We start from the raw sequence: 16,464 nt of genomic DNA on the forward strand, positions 1-16,464 counted from the left end.
TGACCGCTGTGGCCTTCTCCCATTGCCCGCTGTGAACGTGTCTCCCTGGCAGTTCCCCGGGACCCAGGGCTGGGGTACCTCCCCATCCCCAGCAGACCAGGGACAGACCTGAGCTGGGGCCTCAGTGACAACACTGCAGGTGGGGAGCTCTGCTCTCCTGGGCTTCTCCCCTCCTTTGCCTCCTCCGAATTGAGCACTTGGACACGGGTGCAAGGAGGAAAAAGAGCGCTCCTTTATTCCCTGTGGGAAGGACTGCTCGGGAGCAGCCGGTACCTTTCCTGAGGGTAGGTTCTGTCTTGAGGCCCCTGCGAGGCCAGGGCAGCGGTGGGGGCACTGCTGGCCCCATGGACAGGACAGGTCCAGGCGGGGGCTACTGCCCCTTCCTTAAAGCTTCTCCAGGTAGGAGCCAGGAACAAAGCCACGCTGCCCATTCCGTTGCACTGTCCACCAGCCATCCTCCCCTTCCTGGATGACCTCCAGGATGTCCCCTGCAGAGATGTTCAGCTCATCGGAATTCTGGGCAAGAGAATGAAAACGCATCAGGCTGAAGGGGGCCTGCTGGGAGGGCCTCTGGTCAGGCGTTCCCCCAACCCCAGGCGGTAAATGCCAGCCTGTTTCCCAGATGGGCTGTCAGCTGAGACATGCTGGCCTCCTGGGGCTGCAAGACAAGGCCACTCTGGGCTAAGGCAGCCCTGGAGACATAGGGTGTGGGGTGCCTCGTGGGGCTCAGCCTCTTGTTCCCTCTGGTTTGTCATTGTGGGCCTCCCACACAACCTGGGGCTTCTTCCCCCGCTTTACCTCCCTGCCAATCCCTTCTTCCCCTCCCTGCTTCAGACGCTGCAACCCAGCAAGTCAGGTGTGTTTGCCACACCCGCACCTCTGCTAGCCCTTGTCATACAGGCACACCATCATTCTCCTGGGCTGTCTCCCTGTCCAGGGAACCAGGCTTCGGGAGTCAGTGCAGCCCGCCGAGCCCCAAGGAGATGCTTGGCCTCAGTCCCAGTGGATCTGGAGTCCAGCTCTGTACTCCCTCACCTCAAACTGGGAGCAGATTAGACTCTTTGGGGATCTGGGCACAGCTGCCCTGTGGCTCCTTTACTCATCCTCCACTTGTGGGCTTCAGAAAATCAACCCTGGCACAGCTGAGGGCCTCGTTCCGACCATGGCTTGTTCTGGGCGCCCGTGGTCACGGAGAACAAGGCCCTCACCCGTGGGTGCAGAGCCTGATCCTCAGACCGCTTCCTCAGATAGCTGCAGCTCTGCCAGCTGCTGCACACGCGCACACCTGCCTGTACACCGCGTGTGCTTGTGACCAAGGCCCTCGTGCCGTTCATCATCTTTCACTCAGCACGTCCGCACTGGGCCCCGCCCAAGGGCCAGGTGCTGTTCTAAGGGCACCCACCCCAGCCCACTCAGTGCATGTGCCTATGTGCGAGCACACCCTTGGGCATGCTGGTGCCCTCCCAAGGAGGGGAGGGCGGGGCCTCACCTGGGCTGTGTAGTCATAGAGCGCCCTGTAATCCTGGGCTGGCAGGGTGTGGGGTCCTGGCACCTCCTGCACAGCGATGGCGGCATAGACACCCTCATTCCGATCAGAGGTGGGAGTCAGGGTCTCTGTGGAGGCTGAGAGCAGGGTGAGGCCTGGCACCCGCCCCTTACAAAGAACAGTGGTCCCTGGAGGCCCCCCTGACGTGCAGCTTCCCCAGACTTGGCCCAGCCTCTTCCCAACCCCCAACCTCCCAGCTGTTGGAAGGCCCATCTGTGCTAAGTAGGCATCCTCCCCTTCACCCCAGGTTGACAGTTGTCACCCCCAATTACCCGCAGAAGTTGCTGACGATGTTGTTTTGGGACTTCCATGCAGCAGCCCAGAGAACCTGGGGACAGGGAGGAAAGCAGGTGAGTCGGGGTGGGATGGGGGGAGTAGACGAGGCAGGGAGCCCACAGGGCTCCAGGGCTGGGGTTGCCCCTAGCCTCCAGGCACAGATGTGATTTATGGGGTGCCTCTCACCATGAGGGCTCCCTAAAGAGTGGTCCAGTGGCTCTTGCCCAGCCGCACTCTCCCAGTCCCTCACCCTGTAGACATCTTCTCAGTACCTGCTCCCTGCAGGGCCTAACTGGGGGCTCTAAGACCTCTGTGCTCCAGGGCCCAGGCCCTACACCCACCAGGCCCCTGCTCCAGCCTCCCCTATGGGCAAAGGAGCTGCCCCCTAGAGCTTGGCCCACTCACACCTCGCTAGGACCTTCACCAGCCTGGGCAGCCCAGCCGCTCCCTGACCACACAAAGTGAGGTCCAGGAGGCAGTGCTGGGCTAATTCACCCCTTACCTTGTGCCTGGCTCAGACCTGGACTGAGCTGGAGTCATGGAAGTTTGTTGAATAAAAGAGAGAAAAAAAAGGCAAGAATCAAGAGGCAGAGGCAGACACTGGGGTACCTAGTAAGGAACCAGATGTGGGTGCCCCGAAGCAGACAGTGCTAAGGGCTAAATGAGTAGAGGCTGATGCTACTTCCCCCGCTCAGGAAAGGCTTCCTGGCCTGGTGGGGTCAAGCCAAGTCTGCAAAGACTCAACTTTATCAGGTAGAGACTGGAGTGCAAGGCATTGCTGGTGAATGGGAGAGGAGTGCAAAGGTGCAGATTGTACCGACAGAGGAATTTGGGAAGTGGAGTGGACCAGTTTGGGGTGTACAGGAGATAAGACTGAAATAGGGACCAGGCCAGACCCGCCAGGGGTCTTGAGTGCCCAGTAAGGGGCTGGGCCCGTAGGAGGCTGTTCTGTAGTGCCAGGTGGGACACAGAGACCTTTCCCAGGGTGGGAGAATCCGGGACCCCCCGCCCCCTTGCAGGGTTTGTGGAGCTGAGGGCCCAGGATGGAAACACATGGACAGGCATGCGTGGACTTGGCATACGTGGGAAGGCCTGATGCTAACTTGGGCCCTGCAGACTTAGTGCCTGTGGCACTCCTGCCCCTGCCAGGTAGGGTTAACCCAGCAGGGCTGGGGCTGGAGGAGCAGCTCGTCGAGGCTGTGTGTGCCAGGGCTGTCTGCGCTTTTGACTCCGTTCCTCTGTCCACTCACTTCCTAGCCAGTGGCCCCTGCCCCTCCCCAGCCCTGCCTGGCTTCTGGTCCCCACACGGTGGTCCCTGCCTGTCCCCTGCAACAGCCAGGCATCTGCCTGTGCGACCTCTTTCCCTCTTTATCTTTCATCCTCATCAGACCCCTTTCTGTCCTTTCTTGATACTGCCCCAGCTGAGCTCTTCTGTCCCGTTGTTTAAGTGACCACGTGTGTTGGGATCTGGGTCCTCACTGGGAGTGCAGGGAGGTCTGAGTCCCCTAAGATTTTGGAATGATAGCGAGGGTAGGAATGCCCTCCTCCTGGGGTTCTTACTTTCTCAGGGTTCCCAGAGGAGCATGCCATGGTGCCCACAAGCCTCTGCCTCCCAGGACCCTTCCTGCAGGGCGGCTCCAGAGGCCTCAGAAATGAGCTGTCCTCAGAGGACTGGGAGCCTGTCACCTCCACCCCACCCGCCTCTCAAAGGCAGGGCCTTCTCTGCAGTGGGTTGGAGGGAGGGAGGAGGTCACAGAGGCCTGGGGATGGGGGTGGGGCGCAGGCACCATGTGAAGCCCATGGATGCTCCTAGATGTGTACAGATGGGGAACTCAGGGAACTGGCTCCTGGGCAGGGGGGCTCCCTGAGCAGGCCATGGCGCTCCCAGTGGGCTGTCACCGTCGTCACCCAAGGCCTGAACCAAGAGGGTCCTTAGGTCTGAGTCTGCCCCCAACACGCATAGGCCCCGGGCCTAGAGGAGGTGTGTGACTTGTGCAAGTGACACGCTGGGGCCTGACACCAGGACCCTGGCACCTACCACAGCCAGGCCAGGGAAGGGGCCCTGGAAAAACCTGGAGAATTCTCCAAGAGTACTGGCTGTAGGGCCTTCTCCTATGCCCTGATCCCATGCCAGTGGGAGAGGGTTGCCACTGCAGCCTGACCGTCCAAGGCTCCAACCAGGCTAGCAGCAGAGCCCAAGCGGTCAGCCAGCCTGGGGTCTCCCTGGAGCTCTGAGCATAGTCGCTAGTGAATAAGGGAGCTGTGATTCTTTAATGCCTAGGTCCCCTCGGGCTGAGGGTGTCATGAGATTAGATTGAGCCTGTCTTGTCCCCGAAGAGTGCCCAGCACCTAAACCCTGGCACCAGGCACATAATAGATGCCCAATAAATACATGTGGAAGAGTCAGTTGCAGGAGGAGAGGCTGGCCTCCCTCCCTGGCAGCCCCCGTTCCCCACCCCTGGCCCCACCCTCCGTATCCCGTCCGGCTGGCACCCAGCAGGCGGCTCACCTCTTTATCATGCCACAGGACGGCTGAACACCAGGGCTGCTGGACAACGGGGCCACCTCCCGATCATAGTAGTTCTGGTAGGGCACCGGAGCTGCAGGCAGCAAGCGCATGAGGCCGAGGGTGGCAAGGGCAGGGCAGGCAGGACCTGTGCCACTCGGCACCCCATCCTCTCCCCATCCGGAGACCCAGACTGGGGCCCCACCTTACCATCCTTGCCCTGACCACCTTGGTGCTTGAGGACAGGGCCTGCTCCCTTCCTAGAGATATCTCACTGTGGGTACCACCAAGACCAAATAGTCTAGACTCAAGATTTAGTGGTACCAAGCAGGCTGGAGCAGGTGCTCTGGAGAGGCTTCCTGCCTCTGCCCCTATCCTCATCTCCCCCTCCAGTGTCAGTGTTCTTAAGCTCTGTTCATCCTCTATCTTGGATGAGGTGGCAGGCTAAGGACCCAACCAGGGGACTGCACTGTCCCTGACCCCTTCCCCGGGCCTGGCCAAGGCTTCTCCACCCAGAAAGGAGCTGTGAGCCACCCCAGTTCTGTCCTGGCAGTTGAGGCTCAGAGAACCTGGGCCAGGCCTAGGGAAGGCGGGCCTGGACCCAGAGGCTGTGCTGCCCGTACGTGGGCCTCACCTGGGGGCTCAGTGCCCGTGCTCTTGGCCTGGATGAAGCTGTCTATGTCGGCATCCACACTGCAGCCTTCTAGCGTCACTCGCACCTCTTCGTAAAGCTGGGGGCAGGGAAAAGCAGAGGCTGAGGGGCCAGGCCTCACCTCCATGCCCACATTGTCAAGCCTGCCCCCACTTCGGGTCTGAACTCTGACCAGGGGCCTTGAGGTGTAACTGCCCCAGGCCTGCCTGAGGGGTTAGAGCCCTGGCTGACAGCTTCTCCTGTTTCCAGAACACCTACTGTGCACAAGTTGCTTTGCAAGGGATTTACCCCACTCCTGTTCTCTGAGGTAGACACTGCTTCCTCATTTTACAGATGAGGAAATTCAGAGGAGAGTGACTTGCCCAAGGTCACAAAGCAGGAATTCAGTGTGCTGGGCTTTGGATCCGGTATGAGAGGATTCAGAGCCCACACTCCTTCCTCCGCTACAAGTAGGTCACCAGGTGGGCTCAAGTCATTTGGGGAGAAAACCCCCAAAACTCCTCACCCCATAGGCAGAAGGGGTTAGGCAAGTAACAACAGCGGGCATCAGGGAGTCAGGGCTGCCATGAGAGAGGGAACTTATGGCTCTAGGACTGCAAGGCCCCTGGCAAGGGAGGTGGCGGCCCCTCTCTGCTGAGGAGGACCCACCCAGCCCACCGGGCATGTAGAGCTCAGTAAGGGGGAACCAGGACACCCTGGAGATGTCTAGAGACAGAAGAGGGACTGGACCTTGGCTCCTGCAAGCGCCAGGCCTGGAGCAGGGCAACCGAGGGTCCCCCAGCCTCTCTGCAAACCTCTGAGGTGCTGTGTCCACCTCCCTTCTGCATCCCAGCAGAGGGAGCATGTGCTCTGTGGCTCCGATAGCAGAGCCAAGGCCTTGGAGCAGGGGTGAGCAGAGAGGGCAGATGCCAGAGTAACCACAAAGCCCAGTCTGCAGGCAGAGAGGCTGTGGCCCTTTGTGGTACTGAGCTCCCTGTACTCGGGGCCTGGGGCAGCGGCTCAGCACTGAGGTCGGAGACCCCTGAGGCCAGGGCTCGGACCACAGAGGACTAGGTATTTGCTGACAGGCTCAGGTGGACCTGGGTGCGCCATTGCTAGGAGGCTGCCCTCTCCTCACGCCCCCCTCCCACTCCCTACCCCTCCCTGCCCTCAGCCCCTACCTCATCATCCTTGACGCACTGCATGGAGAGCTGGTTGCAGTGCACCCACAGAGCATTGCGGAGGATGGTCAGCCGGTCAAACTCTTGCAGCTGAAAGGCCTGGGGGAGAAGCAGGGGCGGGGGGTGGGGGCTGCTGCAGGGCTGGGCCAGGCCAGGCCCCACTCAGCTCAGCTGGGGCTGACCAGCCAGACCCCTTCTGCTGAAGCCAAGCCGAAAGGAAAGACTCTTCCTGGGCATCCCCACCCCCACCTCTGTGCCAGCTCCTGAGGCTTCTGGGGAGGGAAGTTGAACTGCCTGTGGGCTTCCTGCCCCGTCCTTCCTCCAGGCGTGGGGGAGTGTAACCCTGGGGAGTGTCTTAAGAGGAGCCCTGGACCCTGAATCCTGAGGCCTGTCTCCCAGGCCCTGCTCATCAGCAGAGCCCAGGGAAGCTATGGGTTTTGTCTGAGCCTCAGTTTCGGCTTCAGCCAAAAGGGGTGAAGGATGCCTGCCTGCAAAAGGGGACCCAGAGCACAAAGCCAGGCGGTGAGCTCCCCAGGGGCAGGGACTCAGCACAGGGCCTGTGGAGTGAGTGGATGAGTGAATGAATGAAGGAATGATGCCTTTCCCGCAGCACTGCCTCTTCCCCCCCCCCCCCCCCCCCCCCCCCCGTGAAGCGGCGGGAGCGGGGACGGGCGTCCCTCCCATTTCGTGGCTCGGGAGCAGCCTCCACGCCGGGAGTGTCTCACCTCACAGGTGGCCCGGTGCTCCTGCTCCCACTCGCCCCGCACCTTCTCCAGCTGCTCGATGTTCTGCCTATACACGCGCTCTGGAAGCACAGGCAGTCCTTGGGGAGGCCAGCGGCCTAGACACCCCCCACAGGCCACCCCTTTGCTCCTGCAGTGCCCCTGCCCAGAGTGCCCTCCCCCTCCTTAGAGAGACCTGCCCTGGCTGCTGGTGCTACATCTGAACGCTCCTAAGGGCCACTCACTGTGGTACTGCCCTTAGGGTGACTCTCAGCTCCCCCTGTGGTCCAGCTGCCTGGGGCTGGAGCAGAGCCTCATACACCCAAAGTCAGAATCTGGGCCTCTCACCATCCCCAGGTCCCACCGTCTCACTTTCCAGATGGGAAACAGGCTCAGAGAGGGCAGCCCTGGAGGAGGGGTGAAGGGGAGCATTGGGAGCTATCGGGCCGGGAAGCCAGCAAGCTTGGACCATGACCTCTGTGCCCCCAGCCAAGGGAGCAGCTGGGTCCTGGGAAAGGCAGTGCTAGCAGGAGGGAGAGCCTTCCCAGGGAAAGGGAGCAACGGTAAGCTCTCTGTCCTAGGAGTTGTGTCAGCAGAGATAGGGGTGTTGGGGTCTTCTGGCATCAGGAGAAGGATAGAGGAGACAGAAGCCCAGAGAAGGCTCTGATGGGTTTCAGTGTATGTAAGAGAGAGAGAGGTGTGTGCGATGAGTGGGCCTGTCTCCCTTGATTGTGGCTGTGAAAGTCCTGGGCCCTGGAGCCAGATGGCTTGCGTTCAAATACAGTTACTACCACTTATTGGCTGTGTGACCTTGGGCAAGTTAATTAACCTCTCTGTGCCACAGTTTCCTTGTCTGTTAAAAAAAAGGGGATAGTAATAATGACCACCTTGCAGGATTGTTGTGAGTGTTAGTTAAAACATGCAAAGCACCAAGAACAGTCTTGGCAAATGTGAGAAAACGAATGGTTTCGTTTTACTTGCGTAAGTATGGAAATGAGAGTGATGAGCGTGACTGTGTCCCCAGGGTGAAGGAAGTGTGCTGTGGGGGAAGGGATGTCCAAGCCACCCTACCCCCTAAGCTGAGGAGGTGGGCTAGCCACGTACCTGCCTCCATGGCTGAGTCCTTGCACTGCTTGGCTTTGTTCTGGCTCTGAAGAGACAGAGGGAAAGCAGCATTGAAGCCCCGCCCCCGGGAACCCCCCAGCCCAGCCCTTGGGCTCCGAGTTTCCCTGGGCAACCCTGAAGGGACTCTGTCACCCCCTCTCTGGCCACACAGGGGGACACTCAGGAGCCAACTGTGGGCAAGTTCTATCATTAACTCCAGCCTCACCCTACAAGGGCCCACAGCCTGGTTCCAGTAAAAAAGGAATAAAACAAAAACCTGCACTTCATGCAGGTTCATGTGAAAACTAGATGTTGAGACCTAGAGGGAGAAATGTAGACCAGGGGCCGGGCCCTGGGGCCCCACGCCCACTGCTGAACCCACTGGCTGAGGCTGGGGCTCTGTCCCTGACTTGCTGCCACCAACTCACCTGCAGGCCCCTGCCCTCTCTGGGCCTCAGCTTTCCTGTCTGTGCAATGCGCAAAATGTGTTCTTGAGCCCTGGCATCTCTGACACTCCCACCCTGGCCAAGAGGCCAGAGCAGTCAAGAGCTTGGGTTCTGGACGACCTGGGTTTGGGTCCTTTCTCTGTTTCTGCCTGGCCCTCAGACCTTGAACAAGTCACTTACCATCTCTGGGCCTGTTTCCTCTCTGTGACATGCGCCTACTGAGCCCTTCTCCAAAGGGTTGTGTGAGGGTTAGCATCTGCTCTCATTGCCCTGTGAGCTCTGGGCCTGGGCTGCAGTGGGCCTGCTCTGAGGAATGGGTCCTTGGGTGCAGCCTGGAGATGGCAAAGGGGATCAAGCTGACTGTCTATCTAGACCCTGAGATTCTAGGAAACCCATTTCACAGACAGAGGGATGATGGTTCAGAGCGAGGTGAGCAGCCAGGATATCCCAGATGCAGACCTTGCCTTGGAGTGTCTGTGGCACCCCTTCCCTCCCTCCCCACCCTGCCCCAGCCCTGTGACACCACATGGCCTCAGGGGCTCCACGCACCTTCTCCACCTGCTTCTGCTGACCGTTGGTGCTAATGCGCTCGAAGGCCTGCTCGGCATCGTCTGCATCTCGGCACTTCTGCTCATATGTCTTCTTGGACTGGGGGGTGTGTGTGGAGGGGCGTGACTTGGGGGCCCCAGTGAGGCTCCTGAGCCCAACCTCCCTTCTCCCTGTTGGGGGCTGCGGGTGGGTTGGGGGCCTCCTCACCAGGGACAAGGATTTGGGGATCCAGAATGGAGATGGAGAAGTGAGTCTTGTTCCCAGGCCCCTTCCCAGTGGGGACAATGTAGCCCTGCCCACAGCCCCAGCCTCTTCACAGGTGTGGTCACATCAAACCGCCAGCAGGGCCCTTAAAATGCCATGCATCATCACGATGCCAGCCTCTGCACACGTGGTGGAGCTATTTTTCTCCTTACTCAGTGAACTAGGAGACACAGCTCAGGGGTCCCTTCTCCCTCCGCCCCTGGAGTCCCCAGCTGACAGCCTGGATGACCCTGTAGACCGCTGTCCGGGACTGGCTGCTTGCCCATCAGTCAGGAGCCCCCCAAGGTCAGGCCGTGGGCCAATCTGCATGGCACCCTGGGAGCGAGTGCAACACCAAGAACCCAACAGGCCACTGTGCCTGTTGCTGGATGGAGGCCTGAGGCAAGCCCTGTCCCAGGTGCCCAGTCCAGGGCTCCTGGGATCCACACCCTGACCCCTGCCACCCCTCCAGGCCTAAGACCCTTGCACTCACCTCCATGGCCTTCTTGTGGAGCAACAGCTTGCTCTTCTGGACACGGTCCATGATGGCCTCATACTGCGGGGGACATGAGGCTCTGAGCTTGGGGCCGTGGCCTCAGGACACTCCCTTAGGCCCAGAGGACGGGGTGTCCTTGGGATGAGGCCCAGCATTTCTTCCTGGCTCTGAAGCGGGTGGTGACAAGATGCCCTCCCTCTCCCGCAGCCTGCTCTTTCACAACTACTGCTCAGAACAGAAAGCTAGAGGAGCCCGGGGCATGGACACACATGGTGTGTCCTCTCCCTGCAGACCCCAGCCAGGACTTGGTCTCTAGCCCGGGAATACCCAACCTACCTACGTGCACATACACGCATGCTGTCCTTCACTCACAAGCCTCTGTACCCACTCAAAGCCATCATACCCCGTGTACACACGCTGGCACACACACGCACACAGAGTTACACACACACACACACACACAAGTAAACGTTAATAGGCCCCCACACTCCCCCTTGCATATACACAAGGCCTTCACAGAGCAACCGCAGACACCGCTCACAAGTACACATACGTACACTCTCCCGTGTCCGCCACACACAGCCATGGGCCCTGTGTACACACCCCAGACTTGGTCATGGTCACCCGCTGGTGCACACGGGGCCCCCGCACCTCCACCTCGCCTCCCAGGCTCCTTGTACAGACGGAGAGGATGGAACTCGGCCTGGACAGAGATTGGCTCTAAGGATAATGGGAAATCAAACACCTCTCGTGTTGGGGCTGGAGCCGGTTCGTGCCTGGGGTCTCAGTGGGGCCGGTGCCAGCGGGGAGACCTCGAGAAGCCACCTGGTCACACACACACACACACACTGAAACACATGCCCATGTTCACAGGTGTGCAGAGGTGTCCTCTCGTTCTCCTGGGTGCACACCCACGTCCATACATGCACACGTGTGCACACACACCCAGGCAGCCCTCCCCGCACACTACACCACGGCTGTCCTTCGCTTGTGGGAGCCCTGATCACACCCTGGAACTGTCCCTCTGTCCAGAACAGCTTTTTCAGACATCACAGCCCCACTGGCCACAGGAAAGCTCAAAACGGCCATCCTGGGGCCTCGCTGTCACAGTAGATGCTCTGCAAGCAAGTCCCAGCTCAGAGGGGTCGCCTGCTGCAGCTCCTTAAGGCTGGGCCAACTTCTGGGACTGGCTTGGAGGACCCATCGTCTGCTCAGGAACCCAAATTTAGAATCGTGAAAGCCTGAGGCCCCAGCTGGCCAGATGGGCAGACAGGGAGTACAGCCACACTAAATTTCTGTGGCCAGAGCTACTAATCGGAGTCAGCACCCTGCATGTGAAGACTGCAAGGGGCCTAGTTCTGGGCTGGGTCCCCCAAAGCTTGGCAGGTGGATGTAAGTGTGCCATCCCACAAGAGGGAAACAGGCACAGAGAGGGTAAGTGGCTTGGCCGGGACACCCAGTCCCAGCCTGGCCCCAGCCATGAACTGTTGCCTTCTGTCCCTTCACAGCTCAGTTGTGTGGAATTTTCCATTTTCAGTTCTTTGGACAGTTTACAATAATGCTTCCTCTCCAAGCAAGAAGTGCTCCTGTGCCCTGGCCTCTCCCACCCTGTCCAAGGCGCCACGCTCATCACTAAGGCCCTGAGAGGCTGATCATGTGTCCGTACCTGCCTTCCCAGAGGGCCACGTGCTCAGCCAGTCAGAGAGTCTCAGACTTGGGAGGGGGCCCTGGGACACAGGGGTCACCAAGCCCACCTCCCATCCAACCTCTGCAGCTTCCCTGACAAGTAGCCTCCAGCCTCTGTTTGTATACCTCCCATGATGGGGACCTCACTTCCTCTCCATGCAATCCCTCCATCTAGGGACAGCCACACCCTACAGATGGGTGAACAGTACCTTTGGATGCTGAGGTAGGCTCGGCAGCCCCCACTCCCCACAAGCTCTGTCTGTTCCCCTCAGCCTCAGGCAGCCCTGCAGAGTGGCTGCAGTGACTGACTCCCAAGTCTTCCTTTCTCCCAGGTAAACAGCCCTGATCCTTGGGCTCAGGACCAGTTTCTGGTGACTCGCCAACTTAGGTTGCCTCCTTTGGATACCCCCAAGCTGTCATGGACCCTCTATAGCCTGTTGTAGTAGGATGATCAAAAAGACCAAGGTCTTTCCCTCTTCCTGGCCTGAGACAGTGCAGGGGGAAGACCCCCAGTGGGGCTTTCAGGCCCGAGAGCTGGGCCCTGGTCCCAGTACCAGGCGTCTGTCCACAGCCCCCTCTCCTCCTTCAAATCGCCATCACCCGCAAGCCTGGGGTGCTGCCCATCGGGAGAGCCCGTCCCCTACTGCCTCCACAGCGACAACAGCCACCACCCACTCGAGGCCCATCCCCGCGGCCCCTTACCTTCCTCCTCTGCTCCTTCTGCCTCTCACGAAACTCCTCCAGGCTCCGCAACTCCTCACGCAGGGCCAGGGCCAGCTGGATGTGGGCGCTGCCCACGTTCTCCATTTCTGGGGGTGGAGTAAGGACAGTGGTCCCCGGTGTCAGACCTGGTGGGCCCCAGCCACTCACATATTTGCCCCTGCCTGGGCCAGCCCACCCCCACCCCACAGCTCATCTCTGTCACCCCCAAGTCCTCCACCAGCCTCAACTCCCGGCCAGCATCCATCCATCCCCAACGGTGGGGGATCTGGTGTTCCCAGAAGGTCCTGTCACCCTGCAGCCTGGAGTGGGGAGCAGGTGGGACTTACGCTGCTTCAGAGAGTCAAAGGAGGCCCTCAGGGAGCTGCAAAACAGAAAGACCAGGGTCAGCAGGAGGACAGTGCCGGGGAACCTGAAGTCCTGGCTGGGCCCGGGGACTTTTATTTTGGTCGGAGGGCCCTGGCTTACTCACACACACTGACCTAGATCCCAGGGACCCTCTAGCCAGACTGTGACCATCGCTCAGAAATCAAACCTCCCACTGTGACAGAATGCTCTTGGCTTCTGCACATCTTCAGGGCCCTGCCTCGAAGCAGGAGAGGGTGGGGTTCAGACCTGGCAGGTGACCTGAGGACATTTTGGAGGGGGCTGTGGGGGAAGAGGGGGACAAGCAGGGCAGAGGTGATGGAGGGGAGAGATGTAGGGGCCTTCGGACAGGATGAATAGGAGGTACAGGTGAGGACAGTGAGAAACTGAGGGGCTCCCAGGTCCCTGGCTAGGTGGCTGGGTAGATGGTGGTGACACCTCTGAGAGGGGCCAAGGAGGGAAAATGGGGAGTTATTTTAGGGTGCACTAAGCTTGGGGTGCCTGAGAAAACCCAGTAGGAGGAGTTAGGAGGCACCAGGTGTCCAGTCTGAAGCAGACATGCAGACACTGCCCACTCCAGAGAGGGCACCAAGGAGAAAGGAAAGGGAAGGGGCTGGCTGAGCATAGGAGGTGTGAGGGGGTTATGCCCAAGGGTAGGGTTGCCAGATGGAGCAAATAAAAATACAGGCCACCCAGTTAAGTTCAAATTTCAGATAAACAACAAATAGTTTTTGAATGTCAACATGCCCCATGTAATATTTGGAACACACTTAAATTTTAAAAATATTTGTTGTCTATCTGAAATTTAACGGGGCATTCTATATTTTATCTGGCAGTCCTGCCAGGGGGCTGTTTCCCAGAGCTACCAACGGAGTTGAGATCTGAGCAAAGATGTCGGAGCCCACTCAGGGCCCAGCCTTGTCTGCTGCTTAGAGCAGGACTGACGGTAAAGTGCCTCGCCCCAGCCCATCAGCTCTCAGGGGCAGGGGCCTCTCAGAGGAGTGAGCTCCCCCTCCTGGCAGAGGAGGGAGGTGACTTGGAATCCCAGGCCAGGAACCTGGGTAGGGGCTTCCTGCTCTGGACTCCCAGGTGCGTTAGAAGCAGACCCTGGAGCCAGACGGCCTGAGTTCAATCCAGGCTCTGCCACTGACTCTTTGTATGACCTTGGGCAAGTTACGTAGCCTCTCTGTGCCTCACTTTCCCCTTCTGTAAAATGGGGATAATAGCACAAACAGAATGGTTATGAGGATTAAATGAATGTATATGTATAAAGCACCTCTGAGCTGGTGCAAAGAAGATGCTTTACAAGGGTTGCTGTTGTGCCACCCTCCCCTGAGCCCACTACTGCACACCCTGACCTGGGGGTCCCCCAGGCCTCTTAACCTGACCTGAGCTGTAGCTCCAAAGTGCCCCACCTAAGGGCTTACTGCATGCCCCCTCTTATCAGAAACCCCCACTGGATTTGCCTTCAGGTAGGGGGTCCCCTTGAGGCAGCCCCATAGATTGGGCACCTTTCACCCCCACTCCCTGCAGCCCTGTGGGTACTAAGACTCCAAGTGCACAGAGACGGTGTGTGGAGGTTGCAGATTGGCCCTGAAGTGAGGCTTGTCTATCTCAAGGGTAAAATTCTCTGCCTGTGTTTATGGCCCCTTAACTCCCCCCTCACCAGGACGCCTGAGGAGCCACAGTCAGTGGAGGCCGATAGGGGAACTGAGGCCCGAGTGTGGCCAGGCTTGCTGGGGTCACTCACACACAGGCAGCGGCGAGGATCCAGCCTCTCTGCGGAGCAGCGCTCCCGCCCACTGGTGGCCATATGGCCACATGACACCCAGTGAGACAGCCCTGCCCGCCCGCCTGCATTTCCCCTCAATCCTTGCAAGGCAGGCTTCACAGGGGGGGCTCCCTCCTCCCATGGGGACAGTTAGGGAAACTGAGGCCATGGAGGAGCAGCAGACCAGCAGCAGCAGCATCACCTGGGAGTTTGTTAGAAACGCAGATTTCAGGCTCCACCCCAGTCCTCCTGAAGCGGAAGCTTGGAAGAGGGGCCCAGCACACTGTGTTTTAACAAATCTCCAGGTGCTGCTGATGTACGTTCAAATGCTGGCCTAAATTATGTAATCCTCACACCTCTGCCAGGCAGGGAGGGTACCATCATTATCCGCATTTTACGGATGAGAAAAACAAGGGTCAGAGAGGTAAAGAAACCGACCATGGCCACACAAGTGGAGAGAGCTGGAGCCTTCTGCTTCTTACCAGAGGAAGGAAGGGGTGATTGCCATGGTGACCCCACCTGCCCTGGCGGGGGGTGGAGAGGTCAGGACTCTTTGACAGAACTGACACCTTGCCAGCAGTTACACCTCCTTCTCACACACTCATCTCCTGCCTCAGTCTCCCCGTCCATGGTTAGAGCCTCTCTAGGTCCAGTATGGCCACTTCTCCATGCCCCATCATGACCCACAGCATGACCACACCCTGCCCAGACCCCTCCCACAGGCTGGGGCTTGCACACCCACTGCTCGGTCCTCACCTCCTTTTAGACTTCACGTCTCACAGACACTTCAAACTCAGAGTGTCCGAAACTGGACTCATCGCCCTACAAACCTGCTCCTCCTGCAGGGCTCCCTTCTCAGCAAAGGCACCACTGTCTACCAGGTTATGCACACCAGAAACTTACGAGCCGCCCTTGACTCCACCCTCCTCCCCCTCTGTTACCTTCTTTTTCACTTCCCAAATCTCCTATGTGTCCACCTCTCACTGCCACCACCCCGAGCCCCTGCCCCATCACCTCCAACCCTCCAGCTTCACTTCTCACCTGTTATCCCTGTTCTTTGGCCACCTACCAGTTCCTTCTATATCCCATGTTCCTTCTTGCGCAGGGCCTTTGCACATGCTAATGCCCTATGTGCAGCATCTTTGCCTGGCTTCCTCTTCTGTCCCTTCGGAGCACTTGTTCCTATTGTCATCTTGGGTTGATACCTTGAGTGTCTGTCACAGCACTGAACTGTGAGGCCACTGAACAGCGGCAATGCCTGGTTCTCCTCCCCATTGTCCCTAGGATTACAGCCCAGAGCGATAACTTCCAAGGCCTTTCTCAACTCCAAACCACTCAGGGAAACCATGACCCAGATTTCCCAGAGCTCTCCTCTACCGTGTCTCCATCACATGTCAAGGATGGGGACCCCTGGCAAGCCTCTGACCTCTGTTATCAGTCACCAGTGTCCTCGTGTGTAACTCATCCCATTGCCCCTTTCAACCCTGCTCTCAGGACACTCAGCCTGGAATTCTGTTCCAAACAGTCTGAATTTCCAGTGTAAATGTCTCCTTCTGTACTTCTGTACCACCATGGGACACGCATCATCTCGTGGTCCCTGCTTTGCCATCCCACCCCCTGCGCACCAGCCAGCCAGGAGGCCCCTGCCTCCCAGCTCACAGGAGATGGGCCTCTTGCTCCCCTTGCTGGAGGCTGGGCCTGAGTGAGCTGACCCCAGAGGAGCCCTGATGGGAACAGGGCCCGCCTCTCTCCCTCCAATATCCTCAGTGATACCTTCATGCTCTGAGCTCAGAGGAAGAGAGATCATGAAAAAAATCCCTCTCTTTTGACAGGAAAACACAGCGTTTTAGGCTGTGACAAGTGGGGGTGAAGCAGGGACGAGAGGGTGTGAGGACTCAGGTGGGGGCCGTCCTTGCTCGCGGCTACTGTGAAGGGGCTCGCAGGAAGCTGCCCCCAGCCCTGCCTCAATTCCCCTTTATTTCCTGAACCCCTGCCCCATGCAGCTTCTGCAGCTTGTGACACTCGGCACCCTACGTGGCGCAGGATGAACAAGAGGTGGGGGGAGGTGACAGCTTTCTGGGGGAGGTGGTATTTCAGCTAGACCTCGCAGGGGAGAAATGAAGGCAACAGCCAGAGCAAAGGCCCCAAGGTTGGAAGGAGAGTCAAGGTGAACTTTCTGTAAGGGCTGGATGTGTGGTTTAGATGTTATGGGTAAGCCCCC

General features: G+C 58.9%; 1 protein-coding gene across 1 annotated transcript in view; it reads right to left on the bottom strand.

The window, feature by feature from the left end:
* Positions 1-212: 212 nt before the first annotated feature.
* Positions 213-16,464, bottom strand: part of PSTPIP1 (proline-serine-threonine phosphatase interacting protein 1) — a 41,073-nt gene continuing 24,821 nt past the window's right edge. The window contains exons 4-15 of the mRNA XM_065871140.1: positions 12,436-12,470; positions 12,089-12,195; positions 9,698-9,760; positions 8,962-9,060; positions 7,967-8,012; positions 6,866-6,945; positions 6,141-6,239; positions 4,963-5,059; positions 4,332-4,422; positions 1,819-1,874; positions 1,490-1,623; positions 213-516 (exon numbers count right to left, since the gene is read on the bottom strand). Of these exons, the coding sequence (XP_065727212.1) occupies positions 385-516; positions 1,490-1,623; positions 1,819-1,874; positions 4,332-4,422; positions 4,963-5,059; positions 6,141-6,239; positions 6,866-6,945; positions 7,967-8,012; positions 8,962-9,060; positions 9,698-9,760; positions 12,089-12,195; positions 12,436-12,470 (1,039 nt within the window). The 3' untranslated portion in view covers positions 213-384. The remainder of the gene's footprint in view (positions 517-1,489; positions 1,624-1,818; positions 1,875-4,331; positions 4,423-4,962; positions 5,060-6,140; positions 6,240-6,865; positions 6,946-7,966; positions 8,013-8,961; positions 9,061-9,697; positions 9,761-12,088; positions 12,196-12,435; positions 12,471-16,464) is intronic.

Source organism: Phocoena phocoena, chromosome 2 (assembly GCF_963924675.1).
Source record: "Phocoena phocoena chromosome 2, mPhoPho1.1, whole genome shotgun sequence".
Taxonomy (NCBI): domain Eukaryota; kingdom Metazoa; phylum Chordata; class Mammalia; order Artiodactyla; family Phocoenidae; genus Phocoena; species Phocoena phocoena.